Source organism: Bradysia coprophila, unplaced genomic scaffold, assembly GCF_014529535.1.
Source record: "Bradysia coprophila strain Holo2 unplaced genomic scaffold, BU_Bcop_v1 contig_232, whole genome shotgun sequence".
Classification (NCBI taxonomy): Eukaryota; Metazoa; Arthropoda; class Insecta; order Diptera; family Sciaridae; genus Bradysia; species Bradysia coprophila.
The window spans coordinates 5,007,465-5,027,404 of NW_023503493.1; the positions used below are offsets into that span (position 1 = coordinate 5,007,465).

General features: G+C 36.2%; 1 protein-coding gene and 4 long non-coding RNA genes across 5 annotated transcripts; 3 read left to right on the forward strand and 2 right to left on the reverse strand.

Annotated features, from left to right (window-relative positions):
- The first annotated feature begins 2,477 nt into the window (after window positions 1-2,477).
- LOC119076173 lies at window positions 2,478-3,075 on the forward strand. Its single transcript, XR_005087541.1, has 2 exons — window positions 2,478-2,830; window positions 2,887-3,075. It is a non-coding gene; the product is annotated as an uncharacterized LOC119076173 (long non-coding RNA).
- Window positions 3,076-3,739: 664 nt separating this feature from the next.
- On the reverse strand, window positions 3,740-5,199 carry LOC119076098 (cathepsin O-like). Its single transcript, XM_037182754.1, has 4 exons — window positions 4,924-5,199; window positions 4,575-4,843; window positions 4,158-4,496; window positions 3,740-4,086 (listed from the first exon to the last, which is right to left on the reverse strand). The coding sequence occupies exons 1-4, from the start codon at window positions 5,098-5,100 to the stop codon at window positions 3,765-3,767; spliced, it is 1,107 nt and encodes a 368-aa protein (XP_037038649.1). The 5' UTR covers window positions 5,101-5,199; the 3' UTR covers window positions 3,740-3,764.
- A 6,665-nt stretch (window positions 5,200-11,864) lies between these two features.
- On the forward strand, window positions 11,865-12,296 carry LOC119076176. Its single transcript, XR_005087544.1, has 2 exons — window positions 11,865-12,006; window positions 12,074-12,296. It is a non-coding gene; the product is annotated as an uncharacterized LOC119076176 (long non-coding RNA).
- Window positions 12,268-13,566, reverse strand: LOC119076195. Its single transcript, XR_005087564.1, has 2 exons — window positions 13,448-13,566; window positions 12,268-13,348 (listed from the first exon to the last, which is right to left on the reverse strand). It is a non-coding gene; the product is annotated as an uncharacterized LOC119076195 (long non-coding RNA).
- Window positions 13,521-13,919, forward strand: LOC119076174. The gene is made up of 2 exons (XR_005087542.1): window positions 13,521-13,657; window positions 13,720-13,919. It is a non-coding gene; the product is annotated as an uncharacterized LOC119076174 (long non-coding RNA).
- The last annotated feature ends 6,021 nt before the right edge of the window (window positions 13,920-19,940 follow it).

Sequence of the window (19,940 nt, forward strand, 5' to 3'; positions counted from 1 at the left end):
TCCTCGATAAAAAGTATTTAGTTTTAATCAGACAAGAACCTTACAGTCCACTGTGCTAATAAGCTCGCTTTAAGAGGTTCCGAGCGTACGCTGAAATTGTGGCCTACATTTCTGCGTTTCGAAATTTTCGATCGCTAATATCTTTTTACGAGAGCCCTTTTTGAAAAATGGACGACCACATTTTCGAGTAAAAATATGTCAGCTTTGAATAAAAAATAAAATTGTCTGTGAAAGTTCCATGTGCTTTGAGAAAACTGTACCGATGCCCCAAATTTGCATCAAAGGTTCAATCAGCTAATTTGCTCTGTTCAGACGAAGGAAAGTCGTATCATAAAAAATACATTTCTCGGAATTCTTTTCTGACGACATTTCACACTTATGTCGGGCTAAGGAAATGAATAGAGAAGTAAACGACTCGATTTCGGTTAAGTGTGCTATCTTCAATAATCAAATTTACTTACCTTTAACAGCTGCTATGGCAACGAGATTCTTAGACTAATTTCCTTTGGCACCATTCATGGAAAACGACTTTTGATTCCTAATATCTGACTATTCAACAGTGGTAATAAGTTGTATCTTTCTTTAATTATCCGTTAACGACGACGATGACAATAATATGAGATGAGTTCTGGCCTGCTGAAACCACTTTAACGTCGAGTCCATGTCAAAACAAATGAAGTAATAGATTTTCTAATACTAGATGACATGTTCAAACAATAGAAGAATCTTCTTCTCTTCTTTTTCAGCCTGTTTCTATCCACTTCTGGATGTAGGCCTCTCCAACTTCTTTCCATTTTGTACGATCCATTGCCATTTGCTGCCAGTTTGTACCTGCAATATTCTTAATTCCGTTCGTCCATCTCTCTGGTGGTCTACCTATAGCTCGTCTTTTATATGGTCGCCAGTTCATGATCTTTTTGGTCCAACGTTCGTCTGTCCTTCTTGCAATATGTCCCGCCCAGCTCCATTTCAGAGATGCTTTTCTTTCCATGACATCAACGACCCTGGTCTGTTGTCGAATAGGGATGGGAGGCGTTCAAAATTATCGATAATATCAATCTAAAGAAATTATCGATAATCGATTAATCATATCGTTATCGATAATTTAATAATTATCGATAATTATCAAAATATCGAAATTCGATAATTATCAAAATATCGATATTTTGATATTTATCTGAAAATTCATGATAATATACCGATATATCGGAATATATCGATAAATATCGGATTTTCGGACCGAAATATCTTTATATCGAATTATCGATATCTTGATAATTATCAAAATATCAATAATTATCGATTATCGATATTTTTTTGATAATTTTCGATAAAAAAAGTCGATAATTATCGATTATCGATAATTGATAATTATCGATAATCATTTTCATTATCGCCCATGCCTATTGTCGAATCCATTGATTCGTCATTATGTCTCTGAGTGTTATTCCAAGCATACTCCGTTCCATGGCTCTTTGTGTCACTCTCAATTTATCTTCGGATACTTTCGTTAAAGTTAACGTTTCCGCTCCATAAGTGAGCACTGGAAGGACACAAGTGTCGAAAACTTTGCGTTTCAGACTATTATTCATTTTGCTTTTGAAAATTAGTCTGAGTTTTCCGAACGCTGCCCATGCAAGACCAATCCTACGTCTTATTTCTGCAGTTTGGTTGTCCAGACCTAACTTCAGTTTATGTCCTAGATATACATAGCTGTCGACTCGTTCAATGACAGTGTCACCAATTTTGATCTCTCTATCGTCCCCGATGTTGGTCATGACTTTTGTTTTCGATAAGTTCATCTTAAGGCCAACTTTGCTTGCCTCTTCACTTAACTGTTGTAGCATAAGCTGAGCCTGACCTAGATTCGCTGCTATCGGTACAATGTCATCAGCTTACTCAGGTACTCTCCATCTATCTTTATTCCCATTTTACTCCAGTTTAACTTCCTAAAAACACTCTGCAGAATCGCCGTGAATAATTTCGGTGAAATGGTGTCACCCTGCCTTACACCTCGGCCAATTCTGAATTTCTCCGTGCTCTTATGAAGTTTTATACATGAAGTAGCATTTTTGTACACATATCGAATTGTGTTGGAGTACCTTGAGTCTACTCTACATTCATCTAATGCATCCAATATCGACCATGAATAGAAGAATGATGTTTAGAAACTAAGAAGAAATGTAATAGAGTTTTTCTATATTTTAGTACATTCTGTCATAGAATTACTGCTGTCACTGCGCTTATTTTCAAGTGAACCAACTTCATATGGTGACATTTGTTCTGTAATGACAAATGTGAAGTTGGTTCACATGAAAATAAACCGTAGAGAATGAAGTACTATGAAAAAAATGTTGCGCCTCTACAGGCCAACCCACTTGTCCCATAAAGAAACAGATTCGATTAATACTACTGCCGTTTCTAGAGGGTTAATGAAATATGTATTTAAGTCTAATGTCACCTGTATTCACAATTCAATGACGTCCTAGGCGTTTTAACATGCGTAATGGAAGAGCTTTTCATCTAATGGTACTAACAATGACGTGCTGGTTGTTGTGTATGAATTTAACTCCACAAAATTTATTCAGCTTCAATGTGTACCTATTTTTGGTCTAATTTCTTATTTGAACAAGTGGCATTGCCGTCTAGATGAACTTGAACACAACACGTAATTTAGTCAATTATTCAAATGGGTAACACCATATAAATACTCCATCTAATGTCGATCGTGACCAGTATTATTTCTGAGACAGAAATCGGTGTTACAACAATTTGAAAAATGAAATATTTTCTGATAATCGCTTGCGTCGCGCTGCTCTGCTTGGGAAGCGTAAGTCGAACAAATCCAACAAAAAATCGAAATTAATTCACAAATCTACGCCACAGGTTCTTGCTTCTGCTGAGCCAACAATAGGACTTTTGTTTCCTGGACTAGCACAAGCACAGCTCACAGCAATACAAACGCTGGCCACAGCCAAAGCAACGGCAGTTCAAAATCTATTTGGTGGGATAGGCAAATAAGAAATTTGAAATGTGAACCAACGGAACAAATTGATTAATAAATTCTCCAGTCCAGAAAATCCGTTTTTTCGGTTGTTTAACGCGGCACATGTGGTGAGTCACCTTTTTTTTAAGTCTTTGCGTTATTCGGAGTTCTTTCACTGGATAGATTACGTAACTACTTTCGTATCTGTGAACGAAGTTTATAAGGTCGAAAACACACGACCATTTTTGCGTTGATGAGATCCATTATTCATCACAGGCTAAACAACGGAAAACGAATCATAATTGTCGGTCTCAGCAATTAAAAATTGACAGTGTACAGGGTGTTTCAGGGTCGAGGGTGAGTTTGTGTCAACATGTCACCTGAGAAAAGGAAATTTCCTATTTTTCTTCCCAAGGGCAACACATAATTTTTCGCAACAAAGGCCTTGAAGTTTCAGCTGAGGGGAGAAAATGACTATTTTCTCGCCAGCGTTGTCAAAAAACATTTGTTCCACGACTTTCACCTTCTAGCCCTAGAAGGGCTTAAACGAGGATAGACCCAGTGTATATCTCGGCAACCATGTACACAACGAGGGTTGTCGAGATCTACAAGGACTACCCTCGTTTCAGGCCCACTAGGGCTAGAAAGTGCATAGGCTTTGAGAGTCTCAATGTTTCGTGTGGCACTGGTCTATAAGTAGGGTGCAGATGTTTGTTGCAACATAAGAAAACGCTTACTGTACAAAAGTCACTCTCTAGCCATTTTATTTATGTATACGCTAAACTCGCAGACCATTGTCAACTCCTAACGTTGATACTTGATTGGCTATGCCACATACATTACCGCCAATCTGTACCTTCAAATAACCGTCATTACCGAACCGTTTTCCCCACGAATTTCTAACAATGTAATACGGAATGTCAGCTTCCAAGTCATAGCCAACGATCTGTACTGCATGGTTCAAACTAGTCGTTGACCCGTCACAGTGGAACTGAATGATTCCGCCTAGGTAATTCTGCCACAGAAGACCATTAACCGCTGCAACGACTGGACCATCGTTGGCGAGATGGAACAGTACTTTTTGCTCTTGTCCGACATAACTTTGCAAATTCAGAACAGAGAAAGTTCGACAGTTATCAGCTAAGGTTCAGATAATTTCAAATGAATTTACCGTTCACACGTAAACTTAGTGACATGAACGGACTGCGACCCATTCGTAAACTCTCCCATTTTGCAATGACCACTATTGTTGTTCGTTGGATATTCTTTCATAGTCTGAATGCTGATGTTCTTCTGTACAAGCCATTCGAGGACATTACAGGTGTCTCCACCCTGGCAACCATTATTATTGTTTTCGGCACAGTCGACCATCTGTTGAACACTTAATTCAATGACCGACGAATTACTTTCGATCGCTGCCATTGACTCCACTGTTTCGATAACACTGTGTGCCCAACAAGCGCCGCACAAACCTTGATTTCGTACTCTCGATACGACACCGTGTTCTCTCCTTTAATATGAAAATTAGGAAAATTTGGCTCTAGTTCAAGAGTGGTCATTTTGCTGTTGGAATTTTTTTTTCCCATACCAATCGACTTTCCTTGGCAGATCATCCACATCCGAAGCAGCCCTCGCATAACGTATTATATTCTGTGACATCGGTGACTTCCAATCATCCCGTGTTTCCTTGATAATAGAATTAGATCGACGGTCAGTTCTCGCTTTTATTGAATTTCGATTCAGTTTAGCTGCCACAAACTCCGCATGGGTCATGTCCGAGTATTCAGTTAGTCCAAATCGGGCGGAATCTTCGTGCGTTCGAAGCGTATTCATCGATTTGATCACTTCCAATGATGTCTAGTCAACAGTTTAACAGTTTTTTTTAACGTTCTGGTGACGAAACAAATTTTACAATCAGCAAAATGAATGAAACGAACCTGAAACGTAATGAACCTTCTGCGATATTCGTCAACGTCGAAGCGATAAGACTTATTGAATTGCTCAATGTAGTCAACAAACTTTGTCTCAACATCACCGAAATTTGGCAAAATTTCACCGAAAACTGAGCTTAGTACCAAACTGAACACTAGTATAGAAATCCGTGGATCCGTCATTGAAGTGTTTTCTCACTGCTATTTAACCATTAAATATTCGAGTTTAACACAGAGACTGAAGACGGTAGCACAGAAATGCAAAGAATGCTAATTGAAGATACTTGTCCGATGTGTTGTATGTTATCATCGACAATTTTGTAAAATGCAAAACATTATACGGATGCAATCAGCAAGTGTTGCGGGAAACGTTAGTTGAGTTAAGGTTATCTATGCATTCACTCGCTGTGTGTAAGAATAATCTCACATAGCAAAACCCTCTCTAGCAACCTAACTACGTTTGTTAAAGTGGTAAAAATGCAACGTATACTCTACAACGGAGGGACGAGAGTGACGTACGGTCTGAACATGGTCTTTTTTTGTTAAAAATCTATCGAGTTGTTCACTTCATCTGTGCCATACATTCTACAACAGTAACAATATCTATTAAATCTGCTGAGGTTCAATTGCGTTAAGAGAATCCCAGTTTTTTTAATACAAAATCTATCGCGTCGATATTTCAATCCTACATTTCGCTATATATCAGCTGCAAGAGCTAATCGCCTATAATTGTCGTCTATGTCGATAGCAGATGACGTTTCTATATACCCAAGCAGGCAAATATCGTTGTTGAGGCATGGGAAAACTTAATTTCTGCAACCGATTTTTTTTGATTATTCTGCGTGCAACGAAGGGCAGGCGTTTAGGAAAACAAAATCACAGCTGAAATACGACCTACTGTAGGTAACATCATTCAGAAGATATTTTTTACTGAAAAATAGTATTATCTTAAGAGCAATGAACCATTTGCAAATTTGTAGCCTACATTTTGGCGAAAGATATTCGTTTTTTGATGATTTCTCTGAATCAAAATCTTTTTTTTTTTGAAAAAGTGAAACCAATAAAAGCTCGCAAAAATGTGGTACTTTTAATGGGAAAATTGGTTTGTGGGAGATAACTTCTCATACTTTGAGAAACTTGTGTAGATTGTGTAAATTTATGTATTCGATTCTATGGCCTATTTATGTTATCACCCATAAACCAATTTTTCATTTGAAAGTAACACATTTTTGCAAGCGTTTCAAAAAAAGATTTTGTTTCAGAGAAATCATAAAAAACGAGTATTTTTCCGCCTAAATGTAGGCTACAAATTTGGAAAGGGTCACTGGTCGAGATTTTTCTATTCCATTTGGTCAGTGTACTGTAATAGATACTAAAATGGCAGTACATAGAATTGGGAGTATCCTTTCTTGAAAATTCCTCATTCTTGATTTCACGAGAGAATTTTCAATGAAATTCTTAAAAATTCTCGAAATTCCAAAAAAAATTGAATTTCCTTAGAATAAAGTCGAAGCAAAATGAAATGATCGATTCTGAGTGTATACAGATTTGAAAGCCAGTATAGTCTTACATACATTTGAACTGTTTATGGTGCATTTGTTAGGTTTTTAATCTGTAAACAGTTACAATGCATACGCATGAGCTCGAGTTCGAATTATAAACGTGCGCGCGCAAGCTCAATACACCGAAAAAACATTGTGAATGTTATGCAGATCGACCGAAAGTTTGTTGTTTAGATCATACTCGTTTTCAAATCACAATACGCTAAAAATGTTAATAATCGATCATTTCAATTTACCCTGCCTTTATTGTTAAAAATAGGCAATGGAAAATGGTTTTGTTTCCTTTAAAAACACCAGAATTCTCCATGCAACGTTATGGGATATTCGGTTGAATTCGACTAGTATAAATGAAAATCAATTCTTTTAGGTAACATTTTTATTAATTTGTCCTTTCAATAAGATTTTTTTGTTTGTTTATTGTTAACATTAGTTCTAAGTTAAGTACTTGTTTCTTGTTTTCTTGTAACTATTTTAGGTCTACGTTTTTCTTCATTTCTTTTTTCTTTATCGTTGATATTTGAACAAATTTTCTCTATTTTCTATATTTAAATGTATTTACAAAATTTGTGTTTCAATCTTATGCGCTACATTTCTGCAAATTTATTTATCTGATGGTTATATGTATAGCTATCATGTAAAATTGTATCGGCTATTATAAATATGCAAACTGAACGGAAAGCGCTTCAACATTTTTTTTGTATCTAGGTCAGTGTCTTACAATATTTTCAACTTCTTCTAACATTTTCTTAAGCTAATTCATTGCACGAAACAAAATGTATAATCTGAGTCAAACAGGATGCTTCTGTTCTATCATCTGTTCTATCCACAATACAACATTTATTTTGACAGTGTACTTTGTTGCAAAAGGTAAACAAAGAGCATCGTCGCCATAAAACTCAAAATACTCAAAGCGAATTAGATGCATCGGGGAGAAACAATAGCGACATCTATACGCAACGACATTCACTTGTAGAAAGTGTGTACTGAAATTACATAATGACGTTAGTTGTGAACACGCAACTTTAACAAGAGGGAGCTTTCTTTGCTGAATAACTTCCTCTGATCTGTTAAAAAACAACAGATACCGTTCTCACCGGGCTGCGAAAAGCAACTTCAAATTCTCTGGCACTGCGCACTTTTCTTTTCCATCCATTCAAACAACTATTTAAAGGTAGTAGCCGTAGTAGCAGAAAATGATCACACTGTTAAAAATTTGTTTTCGAAATGTACACTCTCCCATTAGAGGACGTAGAGGACATCAAAATCTATTACTTGTGGAAATTCACGATTCCATTTGCGATTAAATTTAGTGAGAGCCTGAATCTTGCTAAGTTTGTGATAAACTTTCAATGTATACAAACGGTGTACTTTTCTGGTAAAATTCATACAAATTGATACTCATACAAAAGTTCTTCGATTTTATCACACATTGTGCATCGTTTTGACTACAATAAATAAGAAAATGAAAAGTCTACAAAGTCGGGTTTCAATTTCCAGCAAAATTTTGTTTTGTGCGTGCTTTTAACAAATAACATTTACAATTTTTGTCGTTTCAAGTTTTATTCTCAAGGTACGTAATTAAAAATCCATGTCTGAAAGAACAACACTTCATCTCACTTCTTAAGCTTAAGCTAAAATTTCCAATTTCATTAATTTTCATCGAATTGTCTGATTGGCTTCAAAATTTTGAACCGAAACTCGATTTATTATAGCATACGCATCTATTGTGGACGGTTGATTTTAGGGACTTTCGCTTCACGAAATGGCCTAAAATCTGCCGTCCACAAAAGATACGTAAATAATTTTACAATCATTAAACCATGAAAACACTGAATACCACGCGTCAAAAGTTATCGGAAACCTCACTTTTTTAGTTCTCTCTCAGCAGACCTTTAAAACAGGTCTAGGGATCCAGGCGATATTTTCCTTAATGGTGGAGTTTGTTTATGTTATTCGTCAAAGAGAGAGTCGGAGCTTACTCTCCGTATCAGCGAGTAGTGTGATGCACATCGAACGATCAACTCGTTCGGCTTTATATCGCGTATTTTCGGTTTCGTTTTTATTCTCATTCTTCTTCTATACATTCAAGTTCAACCTTGAACGGTGTGTATTACATTTGGTTTTGTTGTTTGTGTATTACATGGTGTGACGAGTGTAAAACTGTGTGCATCACAGGATTGAAACCACTCAATCATAGTATATGTGTGAATTCCGAGAGAATAATTTTTGCATACGTTGTATGATTCGTCGAGACGAAGTCGAATACTGTAATTTCGTGGTTTCAATCCAAGTAATGCAAATAACTAATCAACAATGACATAAAAATGCAGTAGACTGATGAAGCAAAAGTTCACTGTAAAGTTCTACGAAGGACCGATCCATACTCTGCTGGTATGTCATTGTAGTAGAATGTTGCAGAAATTTCAATTTTGGGTTTTCCTAGTGGGAACTCACATCTTACATAAATCTGAATGAAGAAATAGAAATTTCTTTGGACTTGAAGTTAGCCACTTTATATGTCAGCCAGGATTTATTTTTTGAAAAATCGATTTTCTGAATTTGCCTTCGAATCTGCTACCTAGCAAACTGTTCACCAAGGGGAGAAAATAGGAAAAAAATATTTCATATTCCTTCCAGACGTGAACACAATGTTTTTCATATGTGCGAGGTGTAATCCACCGTTTTTCTCCACGAAACAAACAACATCAATGCATTTTTGAAAACAAAGTGACAGTTCGAGTCAGAAAAGTTCCACGGGAGAGAAAGTGCTGCACTTTTCTCACTATAAATGTGATCTAACTTGATTCGATTTGGTTGAAGATTAACTAATCACATTTTTCTCATGGCCTATTGAGGGGAGAAAAAAGGGTCAATCAAACCGCACGTGCACATATGAAAAAATTCATAATCGCCAAATTTTCAAATTGCAATTGTGGCCCCATTGAGGTTGATAGTGAAGATATGCCTTCGCACAATTATCATTCACTTTATTAGAACAATTACTGGCAACTAATTGCGATTTATCTATCTAACGAAGCGTAAAATGAGTCAATTTGCAAAGGATTCAACATTCTGCATTGAAGAGATTCCCTGATTGTTGTGCAGTCAACAACAGCTTCGAGTTTTAAATAAATTTTTCATTATACAGTTAATGTCAACCGAATTTGTGTCTTAGTTTGTTTCAGCTGTTTTACCCAACTGGTCCACTCACACAATCACGCTAAGGACATGCAAAAGCCATGATTTTGTGTGAGTGCACCGGTTGGCTGTATTTTTTTTCAATTTTCGTTTATTATCATTCCAATTATGGACAACAAATTCGGATGATTTTAACTGTACTTTGTCGTCTTACCATTTTGTCATCAGTAATTTGCATAACTCTAAGTCTTTTGTGCTATTTTCTTGTGATTTTCTTTTAAATTTTAACTATTTAAGATACTGTGAACATTGTTCACTGAACAAACTTAGAAATAGTGACACACTCATTTCGGGTTATTTTGTGTTTAAATTACTTTAGTTATTGTATTTTCATTTTGCTTAAGATTTAATTATTATTTTTTGTTCATCATGTGTTTTCATATTATTAATTGTGCTTTTCAATGTAAATCTACTTCGTAAACGTTCAAAGACGCAATCTTTTGGAAGTAAATTTGTTTTGTTTAAAATCTACATTATAAAGATAGCTGAGAAAGTAAGCCCAGTTCATAGCAACATCAAAAGCAATTAACAAGCTATGTTATTCGCCTCTAACTCAGGCAGGTACTTTACTCATGTCCTACTTCTCCATTATAAAATCAACTCGCTTACGACTAAAAGGAATGGAAATCAGATTTTATAAACGATACTACGACAGAATCACATGAAACATCTATAAAATTGAATAGAGACTGGAAATGGTTACTCTTCCATGTCGACTCTCTCTCTCTCATTTCTCTCTCAATCTGTCATCCATTAAAATTCATATATACGACAAGGATGCCGCTATGGAATAATGAATTTTAATGGATGAAAGAGTGAGAGAAAACACTATAAACGGGAGATTGTGGTTCGAAATTATCTGACTTACTAGGGATTTCGTTAAATTCGATAACAGTGCCGCACTGCCACCAGAATCTCGTAGCATCAGATGAAGTTCCTTCATCACGTCAGTAAAGCCAGTAACGCAAGTCTTACGAATCGTACTAGATAAAATAACAATTTGGGAACAGTACATTTATTTAACCCATTCCCTTGTTCGAAAAGAGAAGTAATTTGCTCTCAATTTCATTGCGGTGTCCCGTGTCCATCATCCACTACATCAGCATCGAATTCGTTTGGTTTTAAATTTTTATTGTCAATGATTTTGGGATGTTGTGGACAGTGAATGTGTCCTGTCTTTGTCTTTTTATGACCTCATTCAGTCGGTTACACTATGCGAAGGTACAATAAATGTTACAAGAAAAAAATGCATCAAGAGTTACATCGGAATCATGGCCTATTATTTGTGAAATTTAACGAAATTCTGAGAAATTTAACGAAATTTAACGAAGTTTGTAAATTTCAGAAACAATAGGCTCTGTCTCAGTTTCAAATTAGTTTTACTTTCCGGATATAGCATGGGCAAAAAATATTGTTTTTCGTCTAATGACGTCCCAACACGCGCTGCTCAGCCTTTAAGTCAATGTCTAAATGTGACGTGCTAATTGCTATGACTGAACTATTAAAAATGATCGCGCTAAATAAATGATAAAATTGTACAACGCCAAATTGACTTACAAATTTCGAAAATCATCTGCTATTACGCAGCAAGTTTTTGTATAAAATATGATGGTGAAGGATCTAGACGTTGTAGTAGGAAATTATTTGACGTCAAATTTTCTTCTACTTTCGGTGTTTTATATTATGACTTTTATCATAGCATTGCTCCTAGCATTAACATATTTGAAGACTGGTGGTATGAGAAACGGATTTTCATTTCTTTCTTTAGAACAGAAGTTATATCGTGTGCCAGTTAAGTCACACAACACAAAGAAATGTGTACGTATACATGTGTAAAAATTTGGTGGTTTTTTGACGTCTGTCATACGAATGTTAATGCTAGGAGGAGTGATATTCCTTCATACGTTTAGCAAAATATTTAATTTCCATTTCTAAATGGAAAATTTGAATGTTACTTTTGATATTTTAACCCGTCTATCTTTCTGGTCTGGTCCACCATACTAAGTAAAGTGATGCATGATATTGATCGAAATGATAAGCAAAATTTTGGCTGCGAATAAATTACCGCCAAATGTTGAATAGGACAAAAACGCGCACACGTGCGTCGTATTTTTAATCGTTTGTTGAAACAAGTGGGTCGTGTGTCTGGCTGAACTTGAACATTAAAGCGTACCAACGTCAATTATTATTCACATGGATGCCGTATAAATAGCCCCATCGAATGCCATTCCTTATCAATAGAATTCTAAGACAAGCATCGTGTGGTTAGTTTTGAAAAATGAAATATTTTCTAGTATTCGCTTGTGTTTCGTTGCTATGTTTGGGAAGCGTAAGTTGAAAAAAATCAAAACAAAGTTGAAGGAAAATATCGAAAAATAAATAAAACAAAAATTTAGGTTTTTGGTGCACCCAGACCAACACTGGAACTCTTGGTTCCTGGTTTAGCGCAAGCAGAGCTAACAGCAATACAAACGGCAGCCACAGCGAAAGCGACTGTATTTCAAAATGTCTTTGCAGCGAAACAAGCTTTCATAACAAATTTGGCTAGTGGTGCTGGTCTGGCTGGTCTGGGCAAATAAATATGTGTAAAGTGAACATCGAATTAGGAATAAATTATCTAAAAAAATTCGATTCCCGTTCTTTTATTAGAAATAACCAGCAAGGAGCTAAAGCAAATCTTGATGCTATTTAAATTTACAACCGTAACGCCTTTACATTCACTGGAGATGTCGTTACTGATGAGTCAAACGGAAGTCATTTTCTCACACAATCACAATTTCTTTCCTATTCATTAACCTGAGTACTATTACTATACTCACATCACCAAAGACCGGGAAAACGCATTTTAGACCAGGTGAACATACCTGCCTTCGGGTCAGTCTGCAAAATTCCAACAATTCAAAAATAATTTTATTGCATGCCCCAGAGCGAAAGTCGTCCATTACATGGTAGTTTGTACCCTGCATAAAGGAATATTTTCGATTTATTTTACGTGAATTCCGTTGTGATAACCAACTTTCGTATGGGGCAAGATTTGTTGGCTATACTTGCCGAAAATATCTACAGTTGCCGAAGCTTGTTGCTCAGAAAGCACACAATGTGTGCTTTTATGACAAAACTGTTACCTCATGTAATGAATTACTTTCGCAGCATCGAATGTAATACACTATTCTTGAGCATCTGATTATTTCAATGATGTACCGGTTCGAAAACCCATGTCATCTATGTAGAAATAACCGAAAACGTTACACGTCTTCTATGCTCCGCGCTTGTGGCTTATGTTAAAGAATAACGTATACATCAGATTAACACAAATTATTCTAATTATGCGAACTTATGTGCGTAACTGCATGTACAAGTAGACGAATCAATTATTTCGTTACTCGAATATTTATCAAAACTCGAATAAAATTTCAGTTTCACAACAGACACTCACGAGAAAAAATTTTAATTTCAAATTTTAAACGCAAATGAGGCAGAGGGTGATTAAGTGTGACATAGAGTAGTTGTGGTAATTTTTCTACTTTAGACCGTTAGACTGCTTCGTGACTTATGGAATAGCTGAGAAAATTGGCAATTGCCCGAAAACGTTTTCTTTTGCTTCTCGTCCTGCGGCTTCAATTGGCTGACCAATGCAAAAAATGCTTCTGCCAATCCTCAAGCACAGAACACTATAGAATAGTCATTAGCGATAGCCTCCCACCCATTAACCTTCTATCGAAATTCGTTCGACACAATTTTCAATCATTGAACCACCCCATATGTTCAACAGTTTAAGGCATCATTGTTGGAACAAGTGCGCTTTTAATTTGGCAATATTACGCATTCACGGAATCATTATCTTGTTTTTTCGATATAAAACACCGAATATTACGATCTTCTGGCTCAGTTTAACATCCGTTCGAAGACATCTTTTTACTTAAAAACCAAAAATGAAATTCTTACTGTTCGTTTGTGTTGCGGTATTGTGCTTGGAAACTGTAGGAAAATAGATTTCGGATTGAGATGGAGAAGTGGTAAAAAAATCCTACTAATTTTTCAGGTACTCGGGTTTTTTGTTTTACCGCCGGGAACGGCTGTATCACCGACCGATTTTATCCAAGCTCTGGCAGCAGCTGAAGCAGCTAAGGCTGCACTTAAATTTGGACCATTCACTCCTTTTACTGCCGGTAAATAGATTTTGAAGACGGTCAAAGTTCTAACAACTTCAATTTCAATAAATTTCATTTCTGTTGAACCGTACACTGTTGTATATAATGTAAAAAGAGAGTAAGCAGACATTGTCTAGTCGGGACCAAGATAGATTTGTGGCCAAAGTACATAATTTCGAAAGATGTTGGCAATCAGGAAGTGGTTCGATAAAAAATGAAAAGAAGCGAAAAACATAAAACAAATTGTTCGTGGTGCTGCGGACCGCTTATTCAAAACATTCATTCCTATGAATAATTCAGAATTATTCAAAACGATTATTTACGAGTCGTTAACTGCAATTACAATCTTAATGCACAGAACGAGAATAATGTCGACAGAAGTGACTCTCGTCAACAAACGTAAGTATTATTTCTACAACTTTTGAGGCCAACAGTGCATTAGTTGCGTTGGCGGTTATATAACTAAATAATAAAACTTCACCGTCAGTTTTCACCGTCATAGTTCTATCCGTATTATGTCGGAAAATAAAGAGAATTAGGCGAGATGAAATTCCATGTAAATTTTAATTGGAATAAGAGCTTTATGCATCCAGTTTTCACAGCGTGCACAACGAACGTTTTCTCATTTATAGCACATTTATTACAAGGTAAGCGGATAAACGTCAATTATTGTGTCTTAAGGTTGCCATCAGATCAAAGAAAACTTAAACTTTGAATTTTCTCCTAGCAATTTCCAATAAATAGGTCGAATACTTGCAATCGGTTAACTTATTAAACTGACGAAAATCGATCACAATTTTCTCCATTTAATTGGTTACAAATCGTACTCTATTTATAATCGAAAAATTAAACAGATTATTCATAGGACAAGTGGGTTGGCCTGTAGAGGCGCCACATTTTTTTCATAGTACTTCATTCTCTGCAGCCTATATTTTCATGTGAACCAACTTCACATTTGTCATTATAGAACAAATGTCACCATATGAAGTTGGTTCACATGAAAATAAGCGCAGTGACAGCAGTAATTTCATGAAAGAATGTTTATAAATTATTGGAGTTTGGAAAATACAGCTCAATGTACTAGATTTTTGTTTAATTCTATAACATTCGGCATAGAATTAGTGTCAGCGCCGTATTTTTTGTAAAACAACTTCACTGATGTGACATTCAATGGATATTAATTTATCAGAGTGAAGTTGGGCACGAATAGTGAAGTAAATATGCTCATACATCTGATAGAGTAAGAAAATGAACTTTGCAGGACATGACCTTCTGGTACCTACTATAAATAGGGTAATCTATTGGTTAAGGTCACATTATTTCGGAAGTTTCTTGACATTTAAAAAAAAATAAAACTGACGCGTTGACTCGTTGACTAATCTTGACAGATTAGAGTAACAATAGAAGGCTTACCATGAAAATTTCCTTCGAAATTCGATTGTAAAAGACTAGTACTACCAAACAGGGTCTTAGGGAAATTCTATTCCTGAAAATTCACTAATTCATTTTTGTCACGTTTTATCTGTTTCTTTAAAAAACAATAGATCGAAGACAATTTGAATGTAGCTGACAAATTTGGAAAACTTTAACGTTAAACAGTTGTAGACTACACAAATTTCACTTGAAATTGTTAGCTAGATGCTTTTTGCACCCGCGCACAAATAGTCTAAGATGTGGTATTTGCACCCGGTTGCAAATAGTCTTTATGCAACTCAGCATCATAATGTGCAAACATTTGCTAATTTTACATGCCTCTGTTCAGTTGCATGCATCGTTGTATGATACACTATATTATGACATCATTTAAGTAAGAGTGTTCAAGTAACCTGACTGCTAATGTAACATTGAGTTGTAAAACGAAAAATACACTTGCGATTCAACAATCAATTTATGAATTAATTTGTACTGTGTCTGATGCAACACTTATATTTCGAGTCAATGTTTACCTTAGACGTATTATATATGGACTGGAAATTGCGAACAAAATTACGTAAAAATTGTGTCCCCGACATGAAATACGAAATATTTGATAGTGTGAGAATTGGTGGTCAAATTACCGCGAATAATTCGAATTTGTTTACTTAACAATTCTTTTGAATTAAAAAAGAATAAAATATTGTAACGATTACCTTGGAGATGAAGTTGAACACTTTAGGAGACCGGAAGTGTACCCCAAGAAGAGTGATTTCTTCCAATGAATTAATAAATACGCGAAAGTTTTGACACAATTCATAATAAAAACACTTGAGACCTTTGTCTGCTTTTAAGCCACACTCGAAAAAACGCGTCTGCACAATATTTTTACGGTAAATTAATGATAATTGTCCCGAATACTAAACAATAACAAAACGTAACATTCGCAATACTGAATTTTCAAAATACTACAAACTGACAACTACCAAAAATGTCAACGCCTACTACATGTGTTACTGCAAAATTCTACGTAAAATCTTACGAAATCTGCATCTTATACAAAATGATGTTGGGGACACATTTTCCCATACGAAATACTTGCCTAGGAATAATTCGTCTAAGATTTGCACAAGGAAAAATTACCTTTGCATGCCACATTCGTCGAAAACCGTACTTTTCATGTTTGCAGCATGTCTTTCGACGCTCTCAACATGAAATAGTACATTACTATGCAAGGGAAGTAAAGTGATATCTCGTATCCAGATGAGAAAAAGTATCCGAGGGCGGCAGCCCGAGGTACTTTTACTCATCGTGATACGAGATATAACTTTATTTTCCGTGTGTAGTACGACGTTTTACTATGCGAGTGATGTAAAGGTTATTGCCTATACATGTAACAGCCTTATTACATGCACCAGTATAGTAAAATCCATTACATAACTCGGGATAAAAAGATGAAAAGTCTCGTTTTCGTGTGTTTATTGACCTCGGCTTCGCCTCGGATCAACAGCATTCACACGAAAGCTCTACTTTTCATCTTTTTATCCCTAGTCATGTAAAATACTATTTCCCCACTGCAAAACTCTCGGGTGAAAATAGGCTATAACTTGTGCTATTTGCACCCGGGTGGAAATACTGTCTAAACGACAATAGTCACTTCGTTAAACTCACTTATCGTACCGCCTGCAAAATTTTCGTTTAATTTGTGTGCGTTTAAAATGTTCTCCGCTATAAGCCAATAATAAAATTTTCATTTCCTTTGATCCAATCGGCTGTGGTGGGTGTGATAAAATTATAGTGTTATTGATGGTGCCGTAGAAAATATATCGAAATTTATAAATCTAAAAAACCTTAAACACTAGCTCACTCGATAAATTACTGTAATGGGGCTTTGCTTAGCAAAAATTGTAATAGATCAATAAACAAGCTCCTACCAAGCCTTAACAATAACAACAACAACAACAATTAACATCGATCATCTAAAATTACGTATGTGTGACGCCCTCGTCACACATCTATTTTTCTGTTTTTGTTTTCATTTTATTAAATTTGTAAAAAAATGTCAATAATTTTCCTTTCTTCAAATTTTTCATTTTAATTTTTTTTTTGCAAGCACAAAATCTACTTATAGCGTTTTAAGTGCTTTGTGTGTGCTTGTATGCAATAACAACAACAACAACAACAAAAAACCAAGAAAAGAAAAAAAAATTACCAGAGCGCGCGCATCCACAACTATCACTGAGACAAATTTGTTTCATTTATTTATTTTTTTTTCATTCATTTATAAATATGAGTTTTAAAAAATGTATAATTATAGAAAATATTCTGAAGGCCAATATTGTTAAATTTGTCACAGTGTACACACCACACACACACTCATCATGCATGGGCGAGTGCAGTTTTGTATTCAAAAAGGAAGTTGTACAAAAAGGATTTTTCTTTTCTTTCTTTTGTTTGCAATATTATTTTCCTGACTAGAGGGACTACGAAACAACAACAGCCTGCCGAAGTCGGACGCATTCTTTTTTAGCCCCGTACGAAGTACTGGGGGCTTATAAGATTAATATGCCGTTTGTAACACGTCGAATTGGAAGCAGCCAGTAAGGGCAAAGCATTCGGTTATGTTCATAGATGACGAATCCGCAATAAAAAAAAATGTCCGTCCGTCCGTCCGTCCGTCCGTCCATCCGTCCGTCCGTCCGTCCGTCCGTCCGTCCGTCCGTCCGTGACCCCTCTAGCTTGAGTAAATCACAACCTTTTTTCAAAATTCTTTTTTTTCCCGATTGGTATAGACAAAAGTAAGGTCAAGTTCGAAAATGGGCATGGTAGGGTCGGCCCCTCCAGAGCTAGGGCCCTATAGGTGTTTTTCAGTCTTTCGACGATATCTACCGAAATACGCACGCAATAGCTGCTTGTGATATATCAAATGAAAGGTATTGACGAGTAGAACAAAGTTGCTGAACATTGTTTTTGGGTAAGATGCAACGTGGGCTTGTTGGGAGGGCTCAAAGGTCGTTACTCGGCCCTAAGTGTTTTTTGCACATAAATCGAGTAAATCTCATCCGATTTTGCTAGATTTAGTTTTTTATGGAAGGTAATTGAATACCGAAAAGAACGTGACGAAAAAAGTTTCAAATTAGGACCCTTGGACTAAGGCCGCTACTCGGCCCTAAGTGTTTTCTGCACATAAATCGAGTAAATCTCATCCGATTTTGCTAGATTTAGTTTTTTATGGAAGGTAATTGAATACCGAAAAGAACGTGACGAAAAAAGTTTCAAATTAGGGCCCTTGGACTAAGGCCGCTACTCGGCCCTAAGTGTTTTTTGCACATAAATCGAGTAAATCTCATACGATTTTGCTAGTTTTTGTTTCATTTGAGAGATAAGTGAATGCCGAATAGAATGGTGGCAAAAAAAGTTTTAAATTTGGGCCCTTGGACTAAGGCCGCTAGTCGGCCCTAAGTATTTTTTGCACATAAATCGAGTAAATCTCAACCGATTTTGCTAGTTTTTGTTTCATTTGAGAGGTAATTGAATACCCAATGGAAAGTTGGCAAAAAATTTTGGGTTTCTAAAATAATGTCGTAAATTGTTGGTTTTATTTGAAAGGTACTTCGTACGGGCTTTCGTAATTGCGCTATGCGCAATTTTAAAAATGAACAGTTTCAGTAAATTTGACAATGCCCAACTTGACTTGCATTTTGGTAACAGACGCATTAGAGGGTTGTAGACGTATTAGGGTTCCGGGCTTATTAGGGCTACGGACGTATTATGGTTGCTGACGAAATAGGATTACGGGTTGTACGGGGCTAAGTCGCAGCAAACGCTCCGACTGTTCTGATGCCTTGTTTTATTTAATTTTTATTTGGGTCCATAACCATGAGCCAAAATCGTTGTAAACGCCTTGACTTTTACACTGATAAAACAACATGCTTCAGGTATGTATAAAATGGCTTGCAGACAGCTTCACTTCTGTCTTCCTTCGGTCGCGTATGCTGCTAACGTAGGACATGTACGCCGCACATGTCCGACGTGTAAACATATCCCACGCACGTTCGTCAACTGTTGTATGAATTTTTGTAAAAAAAAATCATTTCCTTATAGTCGCTGCAATCTTATGCGGGTTTTCCGCTACTGTTTCGACATTGAGGGCATTTAGACCCAAAAAGTTATGTAAACGCAGAAGGTAATGCAATAAACACCGTCAGAGGATCACTAATTACTTTCGGGTGAATTTCAGTGCAGGTAGAGTCATATATTGTTTGTTGTAGCCCAACGATTTCAACGGAGTTGATGAAATGTGGAATAGTATTTTCAACACTGCAAGAATTCTACTGAAATGGTTTAGATGCTACAATGAAGTGAACTTGCGCTGCACTCGAATTCACCCGAAACTTGGTTGGTGTGTTTGCCTTCAGTTGTTTTTATAATTGCTCAGAGCCAAGCAAGGTATTTTATGAGAAGGTAGGGCAGATCAATGTGGCAAAAAATCCGCTGAAATGTACGGTAATGGCATACCAAATTTGACTTTAATTTTAGTGCAAAATATTAAAAACCAGTTAAAGTGACCGACATTTTTGCGATACCAGTGAATTAGTGGTGGTCTGCGTAGTGCGTCACCTAATCCATACCATATACAACCTTGGCTCACAGACCATTACTTAAATAACCGAAATGCATCCGATTTCGGTGCTGTTGG

What these genes read in the sequence shown, in the direction of transcription:
- LOC119076098 (XM_037182754.1), bottom strand. Translation starts at nt 5,100, where the DNA reads ATGACGGATCCACGGATTTCTATACTAGTGTTCAGTTTGGTACTAAGC. An exon ending in GAAGGTTCATTACGTTTCAG is followed by an intron (nt 4,844 to 4,923) that starts GTTCGTTTCATT and finishes ACTGTTGACTAG; the next exon opens with ACATCATTGGAAGTGATCAA. An exon ending in ACTAAGTTTACGTGTGAACG is followed by an intron (nt 4,087 to 4,157) that starts GTAAATTCATTT and finishes GAATTTGCAAAG; the next exon opens with TTATGTCGGACAAGAGCAAA.